This window comes from Astyanax mexicanus, chromosome 20, assembly GCF_023375975.1.
Source record: "Astyanax mexicanus isolate ESR-SI-001 chromosome 20, AstMex3_surface, whole genome shotgun sequence".
Lineage (NCBI taxonomy): Eukaryota > Metazoa > Chordata > Actinopteri > Characiformes > Acestrorhamphidae > Astyanax > Astyanax mexicanus.
In genome coordinates this window covers 781,777-801,169 of record NC_064427.1, presented here as the reverse complement: position 1 = coordinate 801,169, position 19,393 = coordinate 781,777, and the positions used below count along the sequence as shown (strand labels likewise).

The 19,393-nt window shown below is 39.0% G+C and overlaps 1 protein-coding gene across 4 annotated transcripts in view; it reads left to right on the top strand.

Moving 5' to 3' along the window:
* Window positions 1-362: 362 nt before the first annotated feature.
* The window catches only part of pi4kaa (phosphatidylinositol 4-kinase, catalytic, alpha a), a 41,520-nt gene continuing 22,489 nt past the window's right edge, over window positions 363-19,393 (top strand). For 2 of the 4 annotated variants that reach the window (XM_022680760.2, XM_049468485.1), the window contains exons 1-33: window positions 364-555; window positions 1,423-1,539; window positions 1,763-1,856; window positions 1,960-2,048; window positions 2,140-2,212; window positions 2,896-3,158; window positions 3,916-3,982; window positions 4,074-4,222; window positions 4,339-4,404; window positions 4,926-5,022; window positions 5,476-5,667; window positions 6,034-6,134; window positions 6,656-6,785; window positions 6,985-7,114; window positions 8,071-8,166; window positions 9,281-9,464; window positions 9,727-9,827; window positions 10,528-10,696; window positions 13,295-13,345; window positions 13,457-13,565; window positions 13,682-13,818; window positions 14,094-14,227; window positions 14,348-14,430; window positions 15,319-15,389; window positions 15,482-15,606; window positions 15,885-15,966; window positions 16,215-16,298; window positions 16,611-16,700; window positions 16,833-16,952; window positions 17,261-17,353; window positions 17,525-17,681; window positions 18,074-18,201; window positions 18,766-18,924. In XM_022680760.2, coding sequence (XP_022536481.1) covers window positions 460-555; window positions 1,423-1,539; window positions 1,763-1,856; window positions 1,960-2,048; window positions 2,140-2,212; window positions 2,896-3,158; window positions 3,916-3,982; window positions 4,074-4,222; window positions 4,339-4,404; window positions 4,926-5,022; window positions 5,476-5,667; window positions 6,034-6,134; window positions 6,656-6,785; window positions 6,985-7,114; window positions 8,071-8,166; window positions 9,281-9,464; window positions 9,727-9,827; window positions 10,528-10,696; window positions 13,295-13,345; window positions 13,457-13,565; window positions 13,682-13,818; window positions 14,094-14,227; window positions 14,348-14,430; window positions 15,319-15,389; window positions 15,482-15,606; window positions 15,885-15,966; window positions 16,215-16,298; window positions 16,611-16,700; window positions 16,833-16,952; window positions 17,261-17,353; window positions 17,525-17,681; window positions 18,074-18,201; window positions 18,766-18,924 — 3,837 coding nt within the window. In that variant the 5' untranslated portion in view covers window positions 364-459. Of the gene's footprint in view, window positions 556-1,422; window positions 1,540-1,762; window positions 1,857-1,959; window positions 2,049-2,139; window positions 2,213-2,895; window positions 3,159-3,915; window positions 3,983-4,070; window positions 4,223-4,338; window positions 4,405-4,925; window positions 5,023-5,475; window positions 5,668-6,033; window positions 6,135-6,655; window positions 6,786-6,984; window positions 7,115-8,070; window positions 8,167-9,280; window positions 9,465-9,726; window positions 9,828-10,527; window positions 10,697-13,294; window positions 13,346-13,456; window positions 13,566-13,681; window positions 13,819-14,093; window positions 14,228-14,347; window positions 14,431-15,318; window positions 15,390-15,481; window positions 15,607-15,884; window positions 15,967-16,214; window positions 16,299-16,610; window positions 16,701-16,832; window positions 16,953-17,260; window positions 17,354-17,524; window positions 17,682-18,073; window positions 18,202-18,765; window positions 18,925-19,393 lie in introns of all 4 variants that reach the window. The other 2 variants (XM_049468484.1, XM_049468486.1) reach the window with 2 other exon arrangements.

The following is a 19,393-nucleotide window of genomic DNA, read 5'->3' as shown; positions in this document are numbered from 1 at the left end:
TTTGGGCTAAAATTTATATATATATATTTTTTACATTTTTGGCTTGTATTTAGAGTTTCTTATTTATTCTATTTATGTTTATAATGATAGTTAAGCCCAAAAAGATGGATTAATGGAATTTTGGAAAGTTGTCAAAAGTCATATGACCTCATTATTTTTACTCAATAATCTACAAATTAATCCATTGTGACACTAAAACCGGGACCTTTTCTGAATATTAAGTTCCAACGTGATTCAGCTGGAATATATATATATATATCAGTATCGACAGCAGTCTCCCTGTATCGGATCGATATTGATATACAGAGTATCGCACAGCACTGCTGAAACTTCCACAGCGCGTTTCCCCGCTGCCCGCACCGGACGGTGTGGTCCTCCTCGCTTGCTGTAGGGGTCTGTGTTTGTCCTTACAGGCTGTAAAATGTCAGGACTGTGAGTTATCTCGGGTTAACGGTAATAATGTCTGTTAAAGGCGGATCGCGGGGGTTCTACTTTAACACGGTGCTCTCGCTGGCCCGCTCCCTCGCTGCTCACCGCCCGGCGCCGCTGGAGAAGGTAAATAACCCCCGATTCCGGGCTTTACCTCAGCTAACCGCTAACTGCTAACCGCTAACAGGCTAACGCTGTTCCCTATACTAATCCCGGTAGTTTAGCTTAGCGTAGCCTAGCCAGGAACTACTGAACACTGCAGCTGTTTATAAGCTAATTTAGCGCGTAATTTACTATTCTACTGTTGGGTTTATTTTAGGAATTAAACCTCCAAATTAAATCTATGACTAACTGGAACTGACACTCATTTAAACCGATTCAAAATATACAGACTTGAGCTGCTGGTTAGTTAGCTTAGCTTAGCTTAACTAGGTTAATGTTTACGCCCAGAAACCACAGGCAGAAAATCCTCTCAGTTCTGTCATTAACTTTAAACTTAACTAGAAATTAATAGAGCACCTTAAAATGATCAGTTTATCTGATAATATTGTTTTTTTTATTCTATAAACTACTGACAACATGTCAAGTCAAGTAAAACAGTTTTGTTGTCAATACTGCATATGTACAGGAAATAAACATGATTGAAAATAAGTTTCTCTCTTTATTAAGTTTTTATTATGCAGTGCTTTCAGACATACAATAATGCTACAAAAACACACTAATATTGATATTTTAAGAGTTCAGAAATTAATATTTAGTGGAATAAACCTGTTTTTAAGGCCTCCACCAGTCTTACACACTGCTTTTGGGTGATTTTATGTGACTCCTGTTGCAAAAATGCAAGTAGGTCAGTTTAGATTAATGTTTTGATTGTGGCTTGTGCAGCCATCATGCCTGGGGAGATTTAATATGATTTAATATGATCCAAAACAGTCATGACAGTCTATTATTTAACTGGAAATTCAGTTGACTAATGTCTTGTATTGTGTTTAGGTCCAGAAGCTGCAATGCATGTGTCCGGTGGATTGTCGTGGAGTCTTCCAGCTGGATGAGAGGAGGAGGGATGCCGTGATAGCGCTCGGCATCTTCTTAGTGGAGTCTGACCTCCAGGTAAACACTGATATCTAAGGGTTAAATTTAAACTATTATCTGTTTATTGGGTTTTTGCAAAAGAGAACAGAACAAAACATATGTTTGCAAGATTAACAGCTGTAACAGTATAATATGATCGCATGTGAACCATCAAGATAGCTGAGTAAAAAATGTAATTTAAGCAATGTGTGTTTTGTTTTTTGTTTTCTGTTCTACCTCTGATTTGTTTGTTTCCCTGCAGCACAAGGATGCTATAGTCCCGTACCTGCTGGGCTTGCTGAAGGGTCTGCCGAGGGTCCAGTGGATCGAGGAGAGCTCGGAGAGGAAGGTTCGAGGTACGTAGATCAGTTATTTATCTTCAGTGATTCGTTGTTGTTGTATTTATTTAACAATTTTAAAATGAAAAAATTCTCCTGTATTCTTATTTGATGCTCACAGAAATCCTCCCAGTCGCTGAGAACTTCTGCTTCTGCTTGGTAACGATGCTCTCTGATGTCGCTCAGAGGGATGAGACCTTGCGAATACAGGTATGTGCTGCTGATACAATTGATACTAAAACAAAAGTTTGGCCAAATAACTTAGTGTGTGTTTTATCTGACTGGACTTTGTGTTGTGCAGATTCTGGAGGCTGTGATGGACCTCATGCAGGTTCTGCTGCATGCGTGCCGAAACCCTGAGGACCAGGATAAAGGTCTGAATCTTTCATTTGTTCTAAATGCTGACGTGATGAGTTAATCAAAGTTGCTTGAAATGCAATAAAAGTACATGCATTGACAGTTTTTTTTAACTAAATGTTAATTGCTCCATTACTATAATATGTAATGATTTAGATTTTACACTCTTAAGAAAACATTTATAATTGCCTGCTGTTTTTGGAAAAGGTTAAATTGTTTAAAAGTTATGCCTATAGATTGTTCTTTAAAAAAATAAGATACCACTTAACAAATTAAAATCCTCTGGAATATAATCAAGAAGATGGATGATCACAAACCATCAAACCACCAAACTGAACTGCTTGAATTTTTGCACCAGGAGTAAAGCAGCATAAAGTTATCCAAAAGCAGTGTGTAAGACTGGTGGAGGAGAACATGATGCCAAGATGCATGAAAAAAAAACTGTAATTAAAAACTAATTTCTCATTTTCTGTAAATAAATGCTCTACATAACAATATTTTTATTTGTAATTTGGGAGAAATGTTGTCTGTAGTTTATAGAATAAAACAACAATGATCATTTTACTCAAACACAAACCTATAAATAGCAAAATCAGAGAAACTGATTCAGAAACTGAAGTGGTGTGTGTTTTTTTTTTCAGAGCTGTAAGTGTTTAATATGTTTATTGTGTTTCTTGTTGTGTTTTGTGTTTAAATGTAGAGTACGCGTGTCGGTATACTGTACCCTGTCTGCTCGGTGTGGTGCGAGCGTCCGGACGCTACAGCAACACCGAGGAGCCACTGCTGTCCAAACTGTTCCCGCGGGCCATCGCCCAGCCCGTACCAAACACTGACGAGACGGAGGCGGCGCGCCGGCGCTCCTTCAACGACTTCCGCTCCATCTTACCCAGCTCCCTGCTCACTGTCTGCCAGAGCGACACGCTGCGCCGCAAGACCAGCAGCGTCTCCAGCATCTCCCAACAGGTACCACAACTCACCTGCAGGTACAAAAATTCACCATCAAGTACCAAAACTCGCCAGCAGAGGGCGCTGCAGTGCAGTAATGAGTGACGCTGCTTCAAAACACTTGTTTATTGTTTAATTCAAAATCTAAAGTACAAATCCAGACATTTGGGGACTATTAATACTGTTTTAGTATATACAGTGTTAGAAAGCACATAAACAGGCAGTATTTAAGAAAGTGAGGCAAGCATTTGATCTAAATATGGACATTGTGACTTAAAAAAGACGTTTTAGATACATATAGACAAACACATGTTCCCGTTTTTTTTTTTTTTTTTTTTGTTTACATTGTCAAATTTGAGCTGAGGGTGGATTCAGCTAAAATCAGAGGGTTTAGTTACCCTTTAACACCACGGTGAATCAGTCTCCCATCAGCTGCCAGAGCACTCCTAGGGTGATGTGGATCAGCACAAGGCTGCGTCTGTGAGCTGATGTATCAGAACCGAGTCGCTGCGCTTTCCTCCGAACGTTAGCGCTGTAATGCTACTCAGCAGTTTGAAAAGAGGCAGTGTTGTGTTGGAAGAAGCTTGTGTTAGTCTTCACCCTCCTGGTGTTGGGGCATCACTAGTGATAGGGGGAGTCCTAATGAGTGGGTTGGGTAATTGGTCTTGTAAATTGGGGAAAAAATGGGATAAAAATGATATAAAAAATTATATATATTTAAAATTATTTAAATATTAATCGTTGTAATTGTAATTTGCTGTAATTTGTGTCGTAGGCGAGTCCGGAGCGTGCCGGGCTGCCCCCCAGCTCTCCCGCTGACCCCTCTGCTCATTATTTTGAAGGTAACGTCCGCAGCAGATAATAAACTATAATAAATATAATAAATATTTCTCTCTGTGTCTGATTGTGAAACGTGGTTCTGTGTTTCAGCAGGATCGTATTTGCCGGACGGCAGCACCGTGGACCCGGACTACTACTTCTCCACCATCAGCTCCAGCTTCTCCGTCTCCCCGCTCTTCACCGGCAGCAGCACCAAGGAGTTCGACGTTCCTCTGGAAATGCTGAGGCAGCTCCTCCAGCTGGTCCGTCTCTCGCCTCACATTCTGCTTCCTGAAGCTTTTCATATTCATAAATACTTCAGTAGAGAATTCTGCTGACCGCAGGAGTTATACAACCTGCTCTCTCTCTTTACGGACAGGTGGAGCATTTCGTGGAAGAGACGTTTTTAAAACCGTTGGATCAGATGTTGGCTGAGGTTCAGGAGGTAATCTGTTCACGTCTTAAAGCAGCAGAGATATTCTCTATTAAATAGAATCTCACACACAGCTGATGGCACATTTCCTCTTCTCTGGTTGTTGAGTGTGGAATATGGAGCTACACTAGCGTTTATTTTCTCCATTTAAGCTCTAAGGTAAATTCAGTAACTCAGCGCAATAACATATAAAGAAAATTGTTGTTATTAATACAATAAATATTTTGCATCATTAATATAAATATAAATACATTTTGCCAATCTGATCCAAACACTGATTAATTTATTCACATTTAAATACCTATTATTAAATGCTCAGTCTTAAAGAGAAAAGGTAAGGAGTAAATAAATCTGATTAATTTTTAGGATTGATTGACTTTGGTTAGTTGATTAGTTAAAAGTACTTACCCACATGCTTTGTGTAATTATACATTATAACTAGAGACATCACTACATCTCTAAATCCCAAAGCTTACAGACTGTTGCTTTAAAGTGTATTATTATGTTTACACTGTGATGTGTTTTGTTTTTAGAACAATCCGGTTCTGTACCTCTACTACAAAACCTTCAGTGATCCTCTGTATGTGGCCGTCTTCAAAATGTTACGGGACACCTTGTACTACATGAAAGGTAAGTCAGATAGTGAATTTTATTACGTTATCAATTTCTTTTTTACTCTATGTCCTTTATTTTCAGTTTTTTGAGTTTTTAGTTGTGCACAGTAACCCAGAACAGTTCTGTACATTACTAATACAGCTGTATTTATCAGTTTACTGGACATTACCTCAACTTTATCCTGCCGTATTCCCGGTTCAATTTAAGAGAAGACTTGAATTGAAATTGCACTTTTAGTATTCTTTACCTGACTTGATAATCTTTTGATTATACTTTTAATGCTCTTTAGTATACTTCCTTTTCACAATATATATGTAGTGAAGAGGTTTTTGAGAAGCGCCCTATTCTTTGACCAAAATCCTTTTGTTATAATCTGGATATTTTGCTCCATAGACTGTTAGAAAAGGATGGTGTGGACACTTCCATGTTTTGTGCTGTTTATTATGGGATGTGTTTGATTGTGCGCAGACCTGCAGACGGCGTTTGTGAAGGAGGTGCACGACTTCGTGCTGGAGCAGTTCAGCAGCAGCCAGTCGGAGCTGCAGCGAATCCTGCACGACGTGGAGTACCTGCACAGCGAACTCAGCCCGCTCAAACTGCGCTGCCAGGCCAACGCCGCCTGCGTCGACCTGATGGTGTGGGCGGTGACCGAGGAACAGGGTGAGACCTGGAACCTGGAGAGAACCAGGAGATCAAACTGATCTTATAAAAAGATCTCACAAGACCACGCAATATATTTAACTCAGTAGTGCTATTCCAGTCTTACATTAACCTCAGCAGCACTGTTCTAATCATTTAATTATGTCTGCAGTGGAATTATATGCAGTAACCAGCTTTGATAATCTGACACAGAGAATAGCAGACAGTTTCTATAACGTTACTATCCTAGTCCTGTACAGCTTTTATCATTCAGCTAGAAAGCAGAGAGCGTGTTTTTGCCCAAATACTGCATTTTCTGTCCCAACTTTGTATCATTGATTTAGTATATTTTTGATTGATTTTTGCTGTTGACTGTTTTACCTGCAGGTGCTGAAAATCTTTGCACCAAGCTGTCGGAGAAGCTTCAGTCCAAAACCTCCAGTAAAGTCATCATCGCTCACATGCCTCTGCTCATCTGCTGCCTGCAAGTTAGTAAAAAAACAAAATAAATATATTTTTACTTTATTTTTTGCACTTTAATCCTTTAATTTTCCCAAAAATGGTCAGAGCTCCTTATAATCCGGTGCTCCTTATGTATGAATTCTATCAGTCAGGTATTAAGGAGCAGTAAAGACACTCCACTGAAGTACAGAGTTATACAGGGCGAGTTTCAGTAAAGTTTCTCCAACATTAAGGCTGGAGCAGCATTAGCATTAGCGACTGTATTCTGTCTGTTTATCATGTTAAAACAGGCTACTCAGGGTTTTTCAGTCTAGTGCTATAGTGCTAATGCTGCTGCACCCAGCCTTAACTTTACTGAAACTCACCTGTATACAAAATATTGGAAATCTAAGCTTACTGGAAATAAACAGGATTACAGCCCAATTAAATCTACGTTTCATATCCTCTGATGTTTGAGGCATTTGTTTATTACTGTATGTGTAATAAATATATTTTTGATGTTTTATTGATGGTTTATTGCTGTATAATGGATGTATTGTGGTGGTAGGGTCTGGGCCGGCTGTGTGAGAGGTTTCCGGTGGTGGCTCATTCCGTCACCATGTCCCTGAGAGATTTCCTGGTGGTGCCGTCGCCCGTACTGGTCAAACTCTACAAATACCACAACCAGTACAGCACCGGTGAGCCCCACTCTATCATACCTTAATTATATATTAATATGTATTTAAACAAGGGGGTGCACGATATATATCATTTCAGCAGCATCATCACAGTGTTCACATGTGCAGCAGATTTAAAGATAAATTTGCACTGTTCTTATTTTTACTATTCTACCAGAGATACCTGATATCTTATCAATATTATTTATTTTATTTAAAGGGACTGGAGAGATCAAGATCCACGTCACCAACGAGCATTCCCAATCCACCTTCAGCGGCCACACCATTAAGAGAAGCCAGCCCTCCATGTATGAACAGCTCCGGGATATCTCCATCGACAACATCTGCAGGTAAGCAAATTCTGACTAGTTTAAAAACAACTTACAACAAATAAACAACTAAGACTACACAATTAAACACATGCAGTTTTTAAATAAAGTTTTTCATTGTTAAAGGAGAAAAAAATCCAAACCTACATGGCCCTGTGTGAAATATATATACATGTACTTTTTTTTTTTTTTTTTTTTTAGGCCAAAGGTAAAACATCCAGTAGATAGATCTTAAAATTACAGATATACAACTCTGGAAAAAAATAAGAAAGCACTTAAAAAAAATAAGTTTCTTTGATTTTACCAAATTAAAAACCTCTGGAATATAATCAAGAGGAAGATGGATGATCACAAGCCATCAAACCACCAAACTGAACTGCTTGAATTTTTTGCACCAGGAGTAAAGCAGCATAAAGTTATCCAAAAGCAGTGTGTAAGACTGGTGGAGGAGAACATGATGCCAAGATGCATGAAAAAAAACTGTGATTAAAAACCAACCAGGTTTATTCCACCAAATATTGATTATTTCTGAACTCTTAAAACTTTATGAATATGAACTTGTTGTTTTATTTGTATTATTTGAGGTCTGAAAGCTCTGCATCTTTTTTGTTATTTCAGTCATTTCTCATTTTCTGTAAATAAATCAAGTCAAGGCAATTTATTTATAAAGCACATTTAAAAGACATCAAGTGTTGACCAAAGTGCTGTACAATAAAACAAGATTTTAAAAGAAAGCAAATCAGTGGTTAAACTATAAAATATTCTTAAAGTAAAAAGCTTTAAATGACTGTGTTTTTATTTGGAACAAATTATATACATTTATTACATTATATATAATTTAAAGTGAATAATGGTGAGGAAGAATACAGTAATAATCTGAAACACACCCTATCCATTATCAGCTTGGTTTATCTGCAGATTATGTTTGTTTGATGATCCTCATTATCCAGCGTATCATTGTTTTTGTGTTATTTCAGGTGTTTGAAAGCCGGGCTGACGATGGACGCGGTTATCGTGGAGGCGTTTCTCGCCAGCCTCTCCAACCGGCTCTACATCTCCCAGGAAAACGATAAGTACGTTACTGCAGGACTCGAGAGCTGAACACAGAATCACATCAGTCCTTTAAACTGTCCTTTAATCAGCTTCAGATCCATTTCCTCCTCTGTGCTCCCAGTCCTCCCAGTACACTCCAGCACTCTCCAGTGAGATCCGTGGTGTAAATCGTGTCATTAGTGGTGGAATTGGGTTCGTAGTCGGGGTGCTCCTTATCGTATCATTCACAATAATGTCCTTATATATTTTAAATGGGGAAAAAACATATTCTGAAAATAGTGGCGTTCTGTATTGAACACTATCTGTATCATATTAGTTTTGATGACATTTTCTGTGACATTGTAAAGGTATTTTTAATATAATTGCATGCAGTAAACATTCTGTACTTTGGTAGTTTATTTTGTGATATTAATGTAATATTATTTATTTTGTTACACTAATGTTTTAATCAAGAGTCTTGCTAAGTTACTGTTCTTTATAAAATATAAAATAGAAGAAAGTTAACTGATTTTCAGATTCTGCTGAATGTTTTTGTTAATGTTAAATAGAACTTGAGTGAAGCCTTGTTTAAAAAAAAATGTTTTTTGAGAGTGTATTTAATAAACTAGAATTTTATCTGTGCTTTTTTGTGTTCTGTACTTCAGAGACAGTAAAATTTGCTGTTAAAAACATTTCAGATGGTTTATGAGTTTATGATTTTCAGATGATAAAAAAAATCAGATCCATAAATTCTATTTAAAATCTGTTTTAGGTGAAACGTCTAGTAGATAGATTTGTATGTAAAAGTTCTGTATCTAAAAATGAAGGGTCATATATTGTTTTGAAATATATAGTATATATATTTTTTCCAACAACAGATTTTACCTCTTTTCAAGTTCTGAACACATAAAACTATATGTTATAATTTAATTATTTAAAGTTTATTAGGCGTGTGCTAGTCTTCACTCTCTTTAAGTTGATTGTGGATATACTGCAGCTGAATGGATGGGATAATTGGTCTAGCTAATCTGGGAGAAAATTAGAAATAAAATTATTAAACAAGACTATTGTAATATTATTTTAAGGCTGTATCTCCCAACACTAACTGATGGAAATAATGGAAATGTAACCGGCTGTTACTCCGTGTTTCTTCAGGGACGCCCATCTCATTCCGGATCACACCATCCGGGCGCTGGGGCACATCGCGGTGGCTCTGAGGGACACGCCGCGGGTGATGGAGCCCATCCTGCAGATCCTCCAGCAGAAGTTCTGCCAGCCGCCGTCTCAGCTCGACGTGCTCATCATCGACCAGCTGGGCTGCATGGTCATCACCGGGAATGTAGGTCCAAATATTTGTGGAAAATCCTTTTATTATTCAGCTTGTAGATTAATAATAAAATCATCTAAACTATGAAGAAAAACATATAGAATTGTTTTTGTGTTGTAAATATTACATTATTGCACATTATTTGTTTATGGTCATATTAGTTTCAAGTGAATATCTGGATTAATCTAATATATCTGACGTCTTGTTCTGTTTTACATACTGATGACCTCATTTAAAGTGATATTAATACTGTATATTCTTCACTCTCTTTCAGCAATATATTTACCAGGAGGTCTGGAACCTGTTTCAGCAGATCAGTGTGAAGGCCAGCTCCATGGTGTATTCCACCAAAGACTACAAAGACCATGGATACAGGTAATTAATGCAAATGTCACTTCCTGTCTTTCAAAGTTATGTGTCCAATCGGTATATCGAAATATCGTAAAATATATAGTTTTGATATTTTTTATATTTGGTGTCAGAAGTGGTTTATTTAGTTTAGCTTGTTTTAACACGATAAACACACAGACTACAGTCCAGTATACTCACCTCTGAACGGCAGAAGAGCTAGTGCTGTGATTAGCAGGTAATGCTAATGCTGCTCCAGCAGTGCTAGCTGTGGTTAGCAGCAGGCTACAGACCGATAATACTCACCTCTGAACAGTGAAATTGTGGTTAGCGTCTAATGCTAATGCTACTGCAGCCACCAGGTGTTGGAGAACTAAACTGAATCTCCTGTATAACTCTGTACTTCAGTGGAGTGGCTTTACTGCTCCTTAATACCTGACTGATAGAATTCATACATAAGGAGCACTGATGATTTTTATGAAAGTTAAATGATTTTTAGTCCGCCTTGCAGTGCGAAAAATACGGTAACCAATATTTGATCAATTTCTAGAATTTACGACCCCCAAAAATAAAGATTCTATTGATATTTAACTGTATAAAATATTCAGTATTCTATGTACATACCAAGACTCTGATTTTATATTAGAGTAGTAATCATGTAACACAACAATAATGTAATCAAACACAAAACTAAAGTGTAAAAATGTTGTTTCTGTGTTTGGGACAGACACTGTTCCCTGGCCGTGATCAACGCTCTGGCCAACATTGCGGCGAACCTGCAGGCGGAGCACATGGTGGACGAGCTGCTGGTGAACCTGCTGGAGCTGTTTGTGCAGCTCGGACTGGAGGGCAAGCGGGCGAGCGAGAGGGCCAGCGAGAAGGGCCCGGCTCTGAAGGTATAAAGAACTGTAGCTCATATATATATTTATATATTTAGCATACTGCCATACTTACCTGGGTTTGAATCCTGGGTCATGCTGCTTCTCCATCAGCAGCTGGAGTCTGAGAGAGAGAGTACAGCAGGTCATGTTGCTTCTGCATCAGCTGCCGGAGTCTGAGAGAGAGAGAGAGAGAGAGAGAGTACAGTAGGTCATGCTGCTTCTGCATCAGCTGCCGGAGTCTGAGAGAGAGAGAGAGAGTACAGTAGATCATGCTGCTTCTCCATCAGCAGCCGGAGTCTGAGAGAGAGAGAGAGAGTACAGTAGGTCATGCTGCTTCTCCATCAGCAGCCGGAGTCTGAGAGAGAGAGAGAGAGTACAGTAGGTCATGCTGCTTCTCCATCAGCAGCCGGAGTCTGAGAGAGAGAGAGAGAGAGTACAGTAGGTCATGCTGCTTCTCCATCAGCAGCCAGAGTCTGAGAGAGAGAGAGAGTACAGTAGGTCATGCTGCTTATCCATCAGCAGCCGGAGTCTGAGAGAGAGAGAGAGAGAGAGAGTACAGTAGGTCATGCTGCTTCTCCATCAGCAGCCGGAGTCTGAGAGAGAGAGAGAGAGTACAGTAGGTCATGCTGCTTCTCCATCAGCAGCCAGAGTCTGAGAGATTATATCAGGGTTTGTATGGTCATGAAAAACCTGGAAAAGTCATGACATTTGAAAATAGCAATTTCCAGGCCTGGATAAGTTTTGGAAAAATAAAAATACTCAGAACGTTTTGGAAAAGTTCTGGAAACTTGGTCTACAAATCTTTGTGTTTCCGTTTATCGATGAAGAAAATCTATTTTGTGCTACAAATACATCAAATACATCAGCTCAGAGTTAATTCAGTAATTTAGCTCTACACAGTGGAGCTCTCAGGATCTGACAAACTTTTTATTATTAAAATAATTATTGTGTCAGATTAATTTTAGGCCTACTATAATACCGTAAATATATTTTTGTTTTTATTGTCCATGTCTGCACTGTTTAAAAATCTTTACGGCATAGAAAAGTCATAAAAAATCCATCGAAATTTATTGGTTAAAATGTGTATGAACTCTGTTATATGAATAGCATAAAATGGCAATAATATTATTTATTGCAACTATTTATGGGATGAAATATTGTTAAAAAGCATACACATCCCTATTAAATTGACCTAATCTAAGTAAATATGGTTAAAAATGTAAAAAGCTTGCTGTAAAAAGTGCTGTATTTTATATTACAGTTACCCAGAAGCAGTCCCTGCAGTTCTGCGAGTGGTTCTTCTCAGGCTTTTCAGTAAGAAAGCTGAAGCTGAAGAGGCTCACGCTGCTGCTAACAGCCGTTGCGTTAATCTGCGTGAGATAAGAGCAGAGGTGTCTGTAAGAGGATTTAGTGCAGTTAATGAATCTGCAGTAGCAGTGAAGTTTAATATGCAGAGAGCTGTGATAAAGATTCTGCACTAATACAGTGCAGAGGTTCGGATTTTAAATTTCAGAATCCATTAATAGGTCATAACCAGCTGGTTATACAGAGATTATGATCGTAATAGAATTATGCTCCCTGCTTTAGGAGCTTTTATATCCCTGAACTCTGAGAAATTAAAATCCTGAAGTGCAAATAGCTATTCACGCTCGATTTTACCACAGTTAGTTCTGACCCTGCAATGTGATTGGCTGAGAGGTGTTCTATGAGTGTCATTATCAGCCGGTAATGCACTATACCTAACCGAAGCTCTCCATGTATTACTGTACTCCGCCACATACAGGTAACCTAGCAACGATGCAGCGCTTACAAACAGATCCTATTTTCTCCTCCTCTTTAACTCTTAAAAATCTTACAATAAACAGAGATAATGGATAATCACAATAATACACTCTAAGTTCGTGTTATAGCACGAACCTCGAGTTTATTACTGCTTAATTAACAGTGTATTGTCTATTTTGAGGATATTTTTATTTGTATATGTAATTGTTATATACACTATATTGATTATATTGCCAAAAGTATTCGCTGACCCATCCAAATCACTGAATCACTTTGTTTCTGAATCATTATTCTGTGTCCATAGGTGTGTAATATAAAAGCAGCAGCTAGGCATGCTGGGACTGCTTCTACAAACATTAATGAAAGAATGGGTCTCAGGTTCTCAGGAGCTCTGATAGGATGCAGCACCTGTGCTGTCGTCCAGTCGTCAAATTTCACTACTCACTACTAAACATTCCACAGTATCTTTTTTTAAGTGCGTCTCAGACCACCTTTTGAAGTGCTTTGATTAATCAGATTTATATCTGTTTTAAATGTATTGTAGGCGTGTTTACACGGTGGTTTGGTCTTATCATGAATTCAATACTAATATCTATATCTTATCTATTTTATTATTGTATTTTTATTCTATTTTATTTTGTCATTATATTTTTCTATTTTAAAATTGCTCTTTGATTGTAGTGTGGACCGTGAGAATACAATTTTGTTCCACCTCATGTACCACATGTGATGTGAAATGACAATAAAATCTCCTTGAATACTTGAATGAAGTGAGCAGGTGTAGACTGTAGATTTTGATTCATCCCTGCATTAAATTGTTTGTATTTTCAGGCCTCCAGCAGTGCTGGGAACCTGGGAGTTCTGATTCCTGTGATAGCTGTGGTAAATCTATGTATTATCTTATATATATATATATATACACGCACATATAAGCAGCTCTATTTTCCATTGTATGATCATTGATGAACCTTATGATCATTGTTTCTCCTCCAGCTGACCAGACGTCTGCCCCCGATAAAGGAGGCTAAGCCCCGGCTGCAGAAGCTGTTCCGGGATTTCTGGCTGTACTCGGTGGTGATGGGCTTCGCGGTGGAGGGCTCAGGTGAGCTGCAATTAAATCACATTGTGTATTAAATTAAATGTTTTGGACTCTTAAGGCCACACAGGTCTAACACCAGGACTGGACAGATGAGTTCACTGACGGTGTTTTTGCTGCAGGTCTGTGGCCGGAGGAGTGGTACGAGGGCGTGTGTGAGATCGCCACCAAATCCCCACTGCTGACTTTCCCCAGCGGAGAACCACTGCGCTCAGAACTGCAGTATAACTCCGCTCTGAAGAACGACACCGTCACTCCGGTACTCTTCACTTACACTCATTTTTATTTATTTTTTGCCCAGATTACAATATAGCTTAATATATACAATATATATACAGCTGTGTAAAAAATGAAGAGAGCACTTCAGTTTCTGAATCAGTTTCTCTGATTTTGCTATTTATAGGTTTATGTTTGAGTAAAATGAACATTGTTGTTTTATTCTATAAACTACAGACAACATTTCTCCCAAATTCTCGGATTTTGATCCCGTTGGTTGATCTGAGTGTGTGTGTGTGTGTGTGTGTGTGTTTCCAGGCTGAGCTGAATGATCTGAGGAGCACAATCATTAACCTGCTGGATCCTCCGCCTGAAGTAGCAGCGCTCATCAATAAGCTGGACTTCGCCATGTCCACCTACCTGCTGTCCGTCTACCGGCTGGAGTATATGAGGTGATTTATTATCAGTATAGTTTATATATATGCTAGAATTACACAGATTAGATGATTTTAAAGGATGCTTCTATCTTTAGTCACATTAACGTTATAGTAATTATATTTATATTTTTCTAGAATGCTGCGCTCTCTGGATTCAGACCGTTTCCAGGTGATGTTTCGCTATTTTGAAGACCGAGCCATCCAGAAGGACAAATCAGGTGAGCTTAAATCCTTTTCACAGTACTCATAAAATGCAGTTTATATATGTAGTTTTAAACCACACTGTTCAAAAGTGGTGGTTAATATACACAACCTGATTGTTCCATCTCTACCAATCAGCAGAGCCATATGTTTGGCTAATAAAATCCAATAGATGGCGCTGTGTCCTTCAGTAGTATACATTTTATAAAATTATTCAAAAATCAGTTCGGCATATTATGGTTTCAGAGGTTTTGATTAATTAGAATTATGTACTTTAATACAACATACCATTTTCTGTTGTGATATTACCTTTAATAGGGCTGGAGATCCCATAAAACCATGATGTTACTGTGATTTTGCAACATATTTTTTTGTTGATATATCACAAGACCATACTTTTAAATAATCAAATTCAAGAAATTATGGATTTATTGGTGTTTCAGTTTCACAGAATTTAAGAAACCAATATTCTTCACCACAGGTTTACTAACCCTGTTTTTTTGTGAGGTTTAGGGAGTTTAGAGCACCTATGTTTTAATAAATATATCTATGTATGATGCCACATATTGATATTGTTTTGCAAAAGTATTGCAAATGAATTTTTTTTATATGATATGTTGGAATATCAATATTTTTTTAAATATACATTAAATACATTAAATATACTATATACATTAAATATAAATAATTACGGTTAATTTTATGTTCGAAACCTGGCAACCGAATTTGCATCGTGTGAATGACATGACCAATAGGGAGAGTGCAGAATCAAATTAAATGATTGATTGATTGAACCACAGCGCTGTAAAAGAGGTGGTGAATATATATGATAATTAGTTCGATAATTGCTAAGTATGATTCATTATAACTGTATATAAAACCGTATTCGCTCCTGTGTTCCTCAGGGATGCTGCAGTGTGTGATCGCGGTTGGTGATAAGGTTTTCGACGTGTTTCTTCAGATGATGGCGGATAAGGTAACTCCACAGTTCTGGTTTGTTCTGGGAAGTGATTTAAGGTGTAAACAGCACCATCGCTGAGCTCGTACTGGTTTATTCTGTTTTTCCAGCCCAAAACCAAAGCCCACGAGGAAGAGCTGGAGCGGCACGCTCAGTTCTTGCTGGTCAACTTCAACCACATCCACAAGAGGATCCGACGCGTCGCTGATAAATACCTGTCCGGCCTCGCCGAGACGTAAGTGCGGTTATACAGATCTAAATTAGACTGAGATTCTCTTACTGTAATCCAAGAATCTCTGGTTAGAATTTTGCATCATGCTGCTTCTCCATCAGCAGCCAGAGTCAGAGAGAGAGAGAGAGAGTACAATAACTCATGCTGCTGCTTCTCCATCAGCAGCCAGAGTCTGAGAGAGAAAATATAGGTGGTCATGCTGCTTCTTTATTAGTCAGAGAGAGAGAGAGGGTACAGAAGAATTAATGTAAGAGTTGTATTTTTGCTGTTTTGTCGTCTAGTTTTCCTCACCTGCTGTGGAGTGGGCGTGTGCTGAAGACGATGCTGGATATTTTACAGACTCTCTCCGTCTCCCTCAGCGCTGTAAGATTTCATAACACACCTTCAAACACATAAAACACATAAAGTACATAAAACATTTTCACATTTTCAGTGAGGAACTGGGTGTAATCCAGGTTCTCAAAGTAAAAATCCATCCCAAGATTTGGTTCCAGCTGCTGGAGCAGTTCTGTGAATCCTGGGACGGATTTTAACTTTCTGGATCTGGATTATCCACCTCTATAAATAATGATCATTCTAATGATTGTATGAATATATTATATCCTCCTCAGGACATCCACAAAGATCAGCCGTATTACGACATCCCAGACACTCCGTACCACATCACTGTTCCTGATACATATGAAGCCAGAGAGGTGAGCTGTTGCATCATGGGTAATACAGACAGTACCAGTCAAATGTTGAATTGTATTAGTATCTCAGGGGGACATCTGTAAAAAAAAATATTTTACTCTTCTACTCAGAGGACATCTGAGAAAAACACGTACATGATCGTTCTGGACAGGAATAAAATCACAGAGGATAAAAACCCCCATTAAAGAACAAAAATTACCCAAGAACCTCCTGAGAAACTAATCCCGTCCGGATAGAGCTTTAGAGACAGCTGGAAACACAGCAGGAATACTGACTGCGCTGACTGTGCTGGTGGTGTGTGTGTTCTGATGTAGAGTATAGTGAAGGACTTCGCTGCTCGGTGTGGAGAGATCCTGAAGGAGGCGATGAAGTGGGCGCCGTCCGTCACCAAATCTCACCTACAGGTGAGTCTAATAACCCGATACTTGTTTTACCTGCTGATTTAATGAAATAATTAATCTCTACTGATAAACCCTGATGAGCCTTTGCTCAGTTCAGACTCTGTAGAGACTCTGATGTTTCCGTCTCTTCCTCAGGAATACCTGAACAAACACCAGAACTGGGTATCGGGTCTGTCTCAGCACACCGGCCTCGCCATGGCCACTGAGAGCATCCTGCACTTCGCCGGATACAACCGGCAGAGCACCACACTCGGAGTGAGTTTCAGCAGTACAGAGCAATGAACAACAGTACGCAGCACTACACAGCAATAAACAACAATACACAGCAGTACACAGCAAAACACTGCACTACACTGCAGTACAGAGCAGTACACAATAATACACAGCAATACACAGCAATACACAGCAGTACACAAGAGTATACAGAAATACTCAACAATACTCAGCATTACTCAGCATTACACATTAATGTACAGCAATACTCAGCAATATATACACTTCTTTAAAATGTCAAAATCTTTAACTGATAAACTGATATTTGTATTTGTGTGTTTTGTCTGCAGAGCACGCAGCTGACGGAGAGGCCGGCGTGTGTGAAGAAAGATTACTCTAACTTCATGGCCTCGCTGAACCTGAGGAATCGCTACGCTGGAGAGGTGCTGATCATCATCACTTATTGATTATTGATTTCTCCATCTCTCCACGCTTACAGTTTATTATAATACCGTCAGGTTCACACTATAGGTCGAATATTACTGCTGTGAAAGTAAAATAAAATAGACTCTGAACATGTGTGTGTGTGTGTCTGTGTGTGTGTGTGTGTGTAGGTGGCGGGTATGATCCATTTCTCGGAGGCGACCCGCAGCACGTCGGATCTGAATAAGCTGATGATCAGACAGATGAACGAGGCTCTGGATGGAGGCCAGCCTGAAGCTTTTACTGAAGCCATGTTCAAACTAGCAGCTCTGCTCATCAGCTCTAAAGGCACGACCTTCACCACCTACATGACCTTCACACATACTGTATTATATTTACTTACATTTAGGGTTTCACTCGTATGAGATTTTCTCAGTTTGATAAACATCTCAATAAATATTACGGTATTATCACACTAAACAATAAAGCAATATATGACTGAATTGAAATTCAGAAATTCTGGGAAAAAGGTAGAATAACTAGGATTAGCCCTCTAATAATCCCTGCTGATTGACTGATAAAGGTAAATTAAAATTGTGGCAGCTTTGGTTTGATTCTTTTTATTTATATTATTACTAGTTTGACACTATCCCTGATGCATTTAGAGAGAATAAGCTGAATATTTATTATAATAATTATAACTGTATATGTATTTATGTATGTGTGTGTGTGTTCTGCAGACTGCGACCCACAGCTCCTGCATCACCTGTGCTGGTCCCCGCTGAAGATGTTTACGGAGAACGGCATGGAGACGGCTATAGCCTGCTGGGAATGGCTCTTAGCAGCTCGAACCGGCATGGAGGTTCCGGTAAGCAGAGAATCCCAACATCTCCATCAGAATTCACCTGAGAGTTACACAAAAAACAAACACACAAGCATTGGTTCAGACTATAAGGGCCCTATTTTAACGTTCTACAGCTGAGCCGTAAAATGTGCAAAAAAAGGAAAAGTACACCTTGCGTGGCTCGAAATGCAATACAAAAGTCATGTATTAATTCATGATTAATTAATCATAGGTGTGGTTAATTAATTTTGGGCGTAACGTGAAATAAAGCAATCAGTTTGTCACTGTTTGCTCATCATTCTCTCCAAGAGTCAGGTGGGCTCTGTCTTTGGTGGATTGCTATTGTAACGGTGCAGCTACCTGGACGTGTTCAACAAACTCTTCTCAGCAGAGGAAACTGAGCTGCTGGTTGACGCTGTGAAGGAGCTCCAGCACGCCCATCAGTGTAGATATATTCAGAAGCTCTGCTGCTGTTTAAACCAGGCAGGAGGAAGAAGTGAAAATAGACTGATGGTGAGGTGTAAGATAGCAATGAGCATTACAGCGCCCCTCCTCGTTCCTCATACTCGTCTCTCTCTCTGTCTGCAGTTTATGCGTGAGATGGCGGGGGCGTGGCAGATGACGGTGGAGCTGAAGATGGGGCTGTTCTCTGACGCTCAGGTGGAGGCCGATCCTCTGGCTGCATCCGAGGAGAGTCAGCCGGTGCCCTGCCCCCCCGACATCACCCCCCACTACATCTGGATCGAGGTCAGTACCACTCTGCTCCGCACACTGCTTCATGAGGGCATCATAGATTTACCTGTATTTAATACCATAAATCAATAATCAGCCCTCACGATTGGAGTAAATTCGTGGTTAGTTTATATAGAGATTTTACCACTAAAAGGAAATACAGCCAAAATACACAGCATATTTGTATCGGTGTAATATCTGTAATTGATGTTATTCGAGTTCATCCTCTCACTATAGTGTCTCTGTCTCTGTAATACACTTATAATCTGTTTTTTAAATTTAATTTAAATGAGTAAGCCTGAACAGGTCAGCATTTTTTCATAAGTTTTTCTACCTGATACACACCTAAATTTTGAAGGTTTCTATTTAAGAATGACACATTTCAAGGTTTCATGTTTGATAAGAAACTAATCGCTAAGTGCTGCCACTATGAAGGGGAGATTAGGAGATTGCTAGTTTGAATCCCGGTCATGCAGCTTGCCAT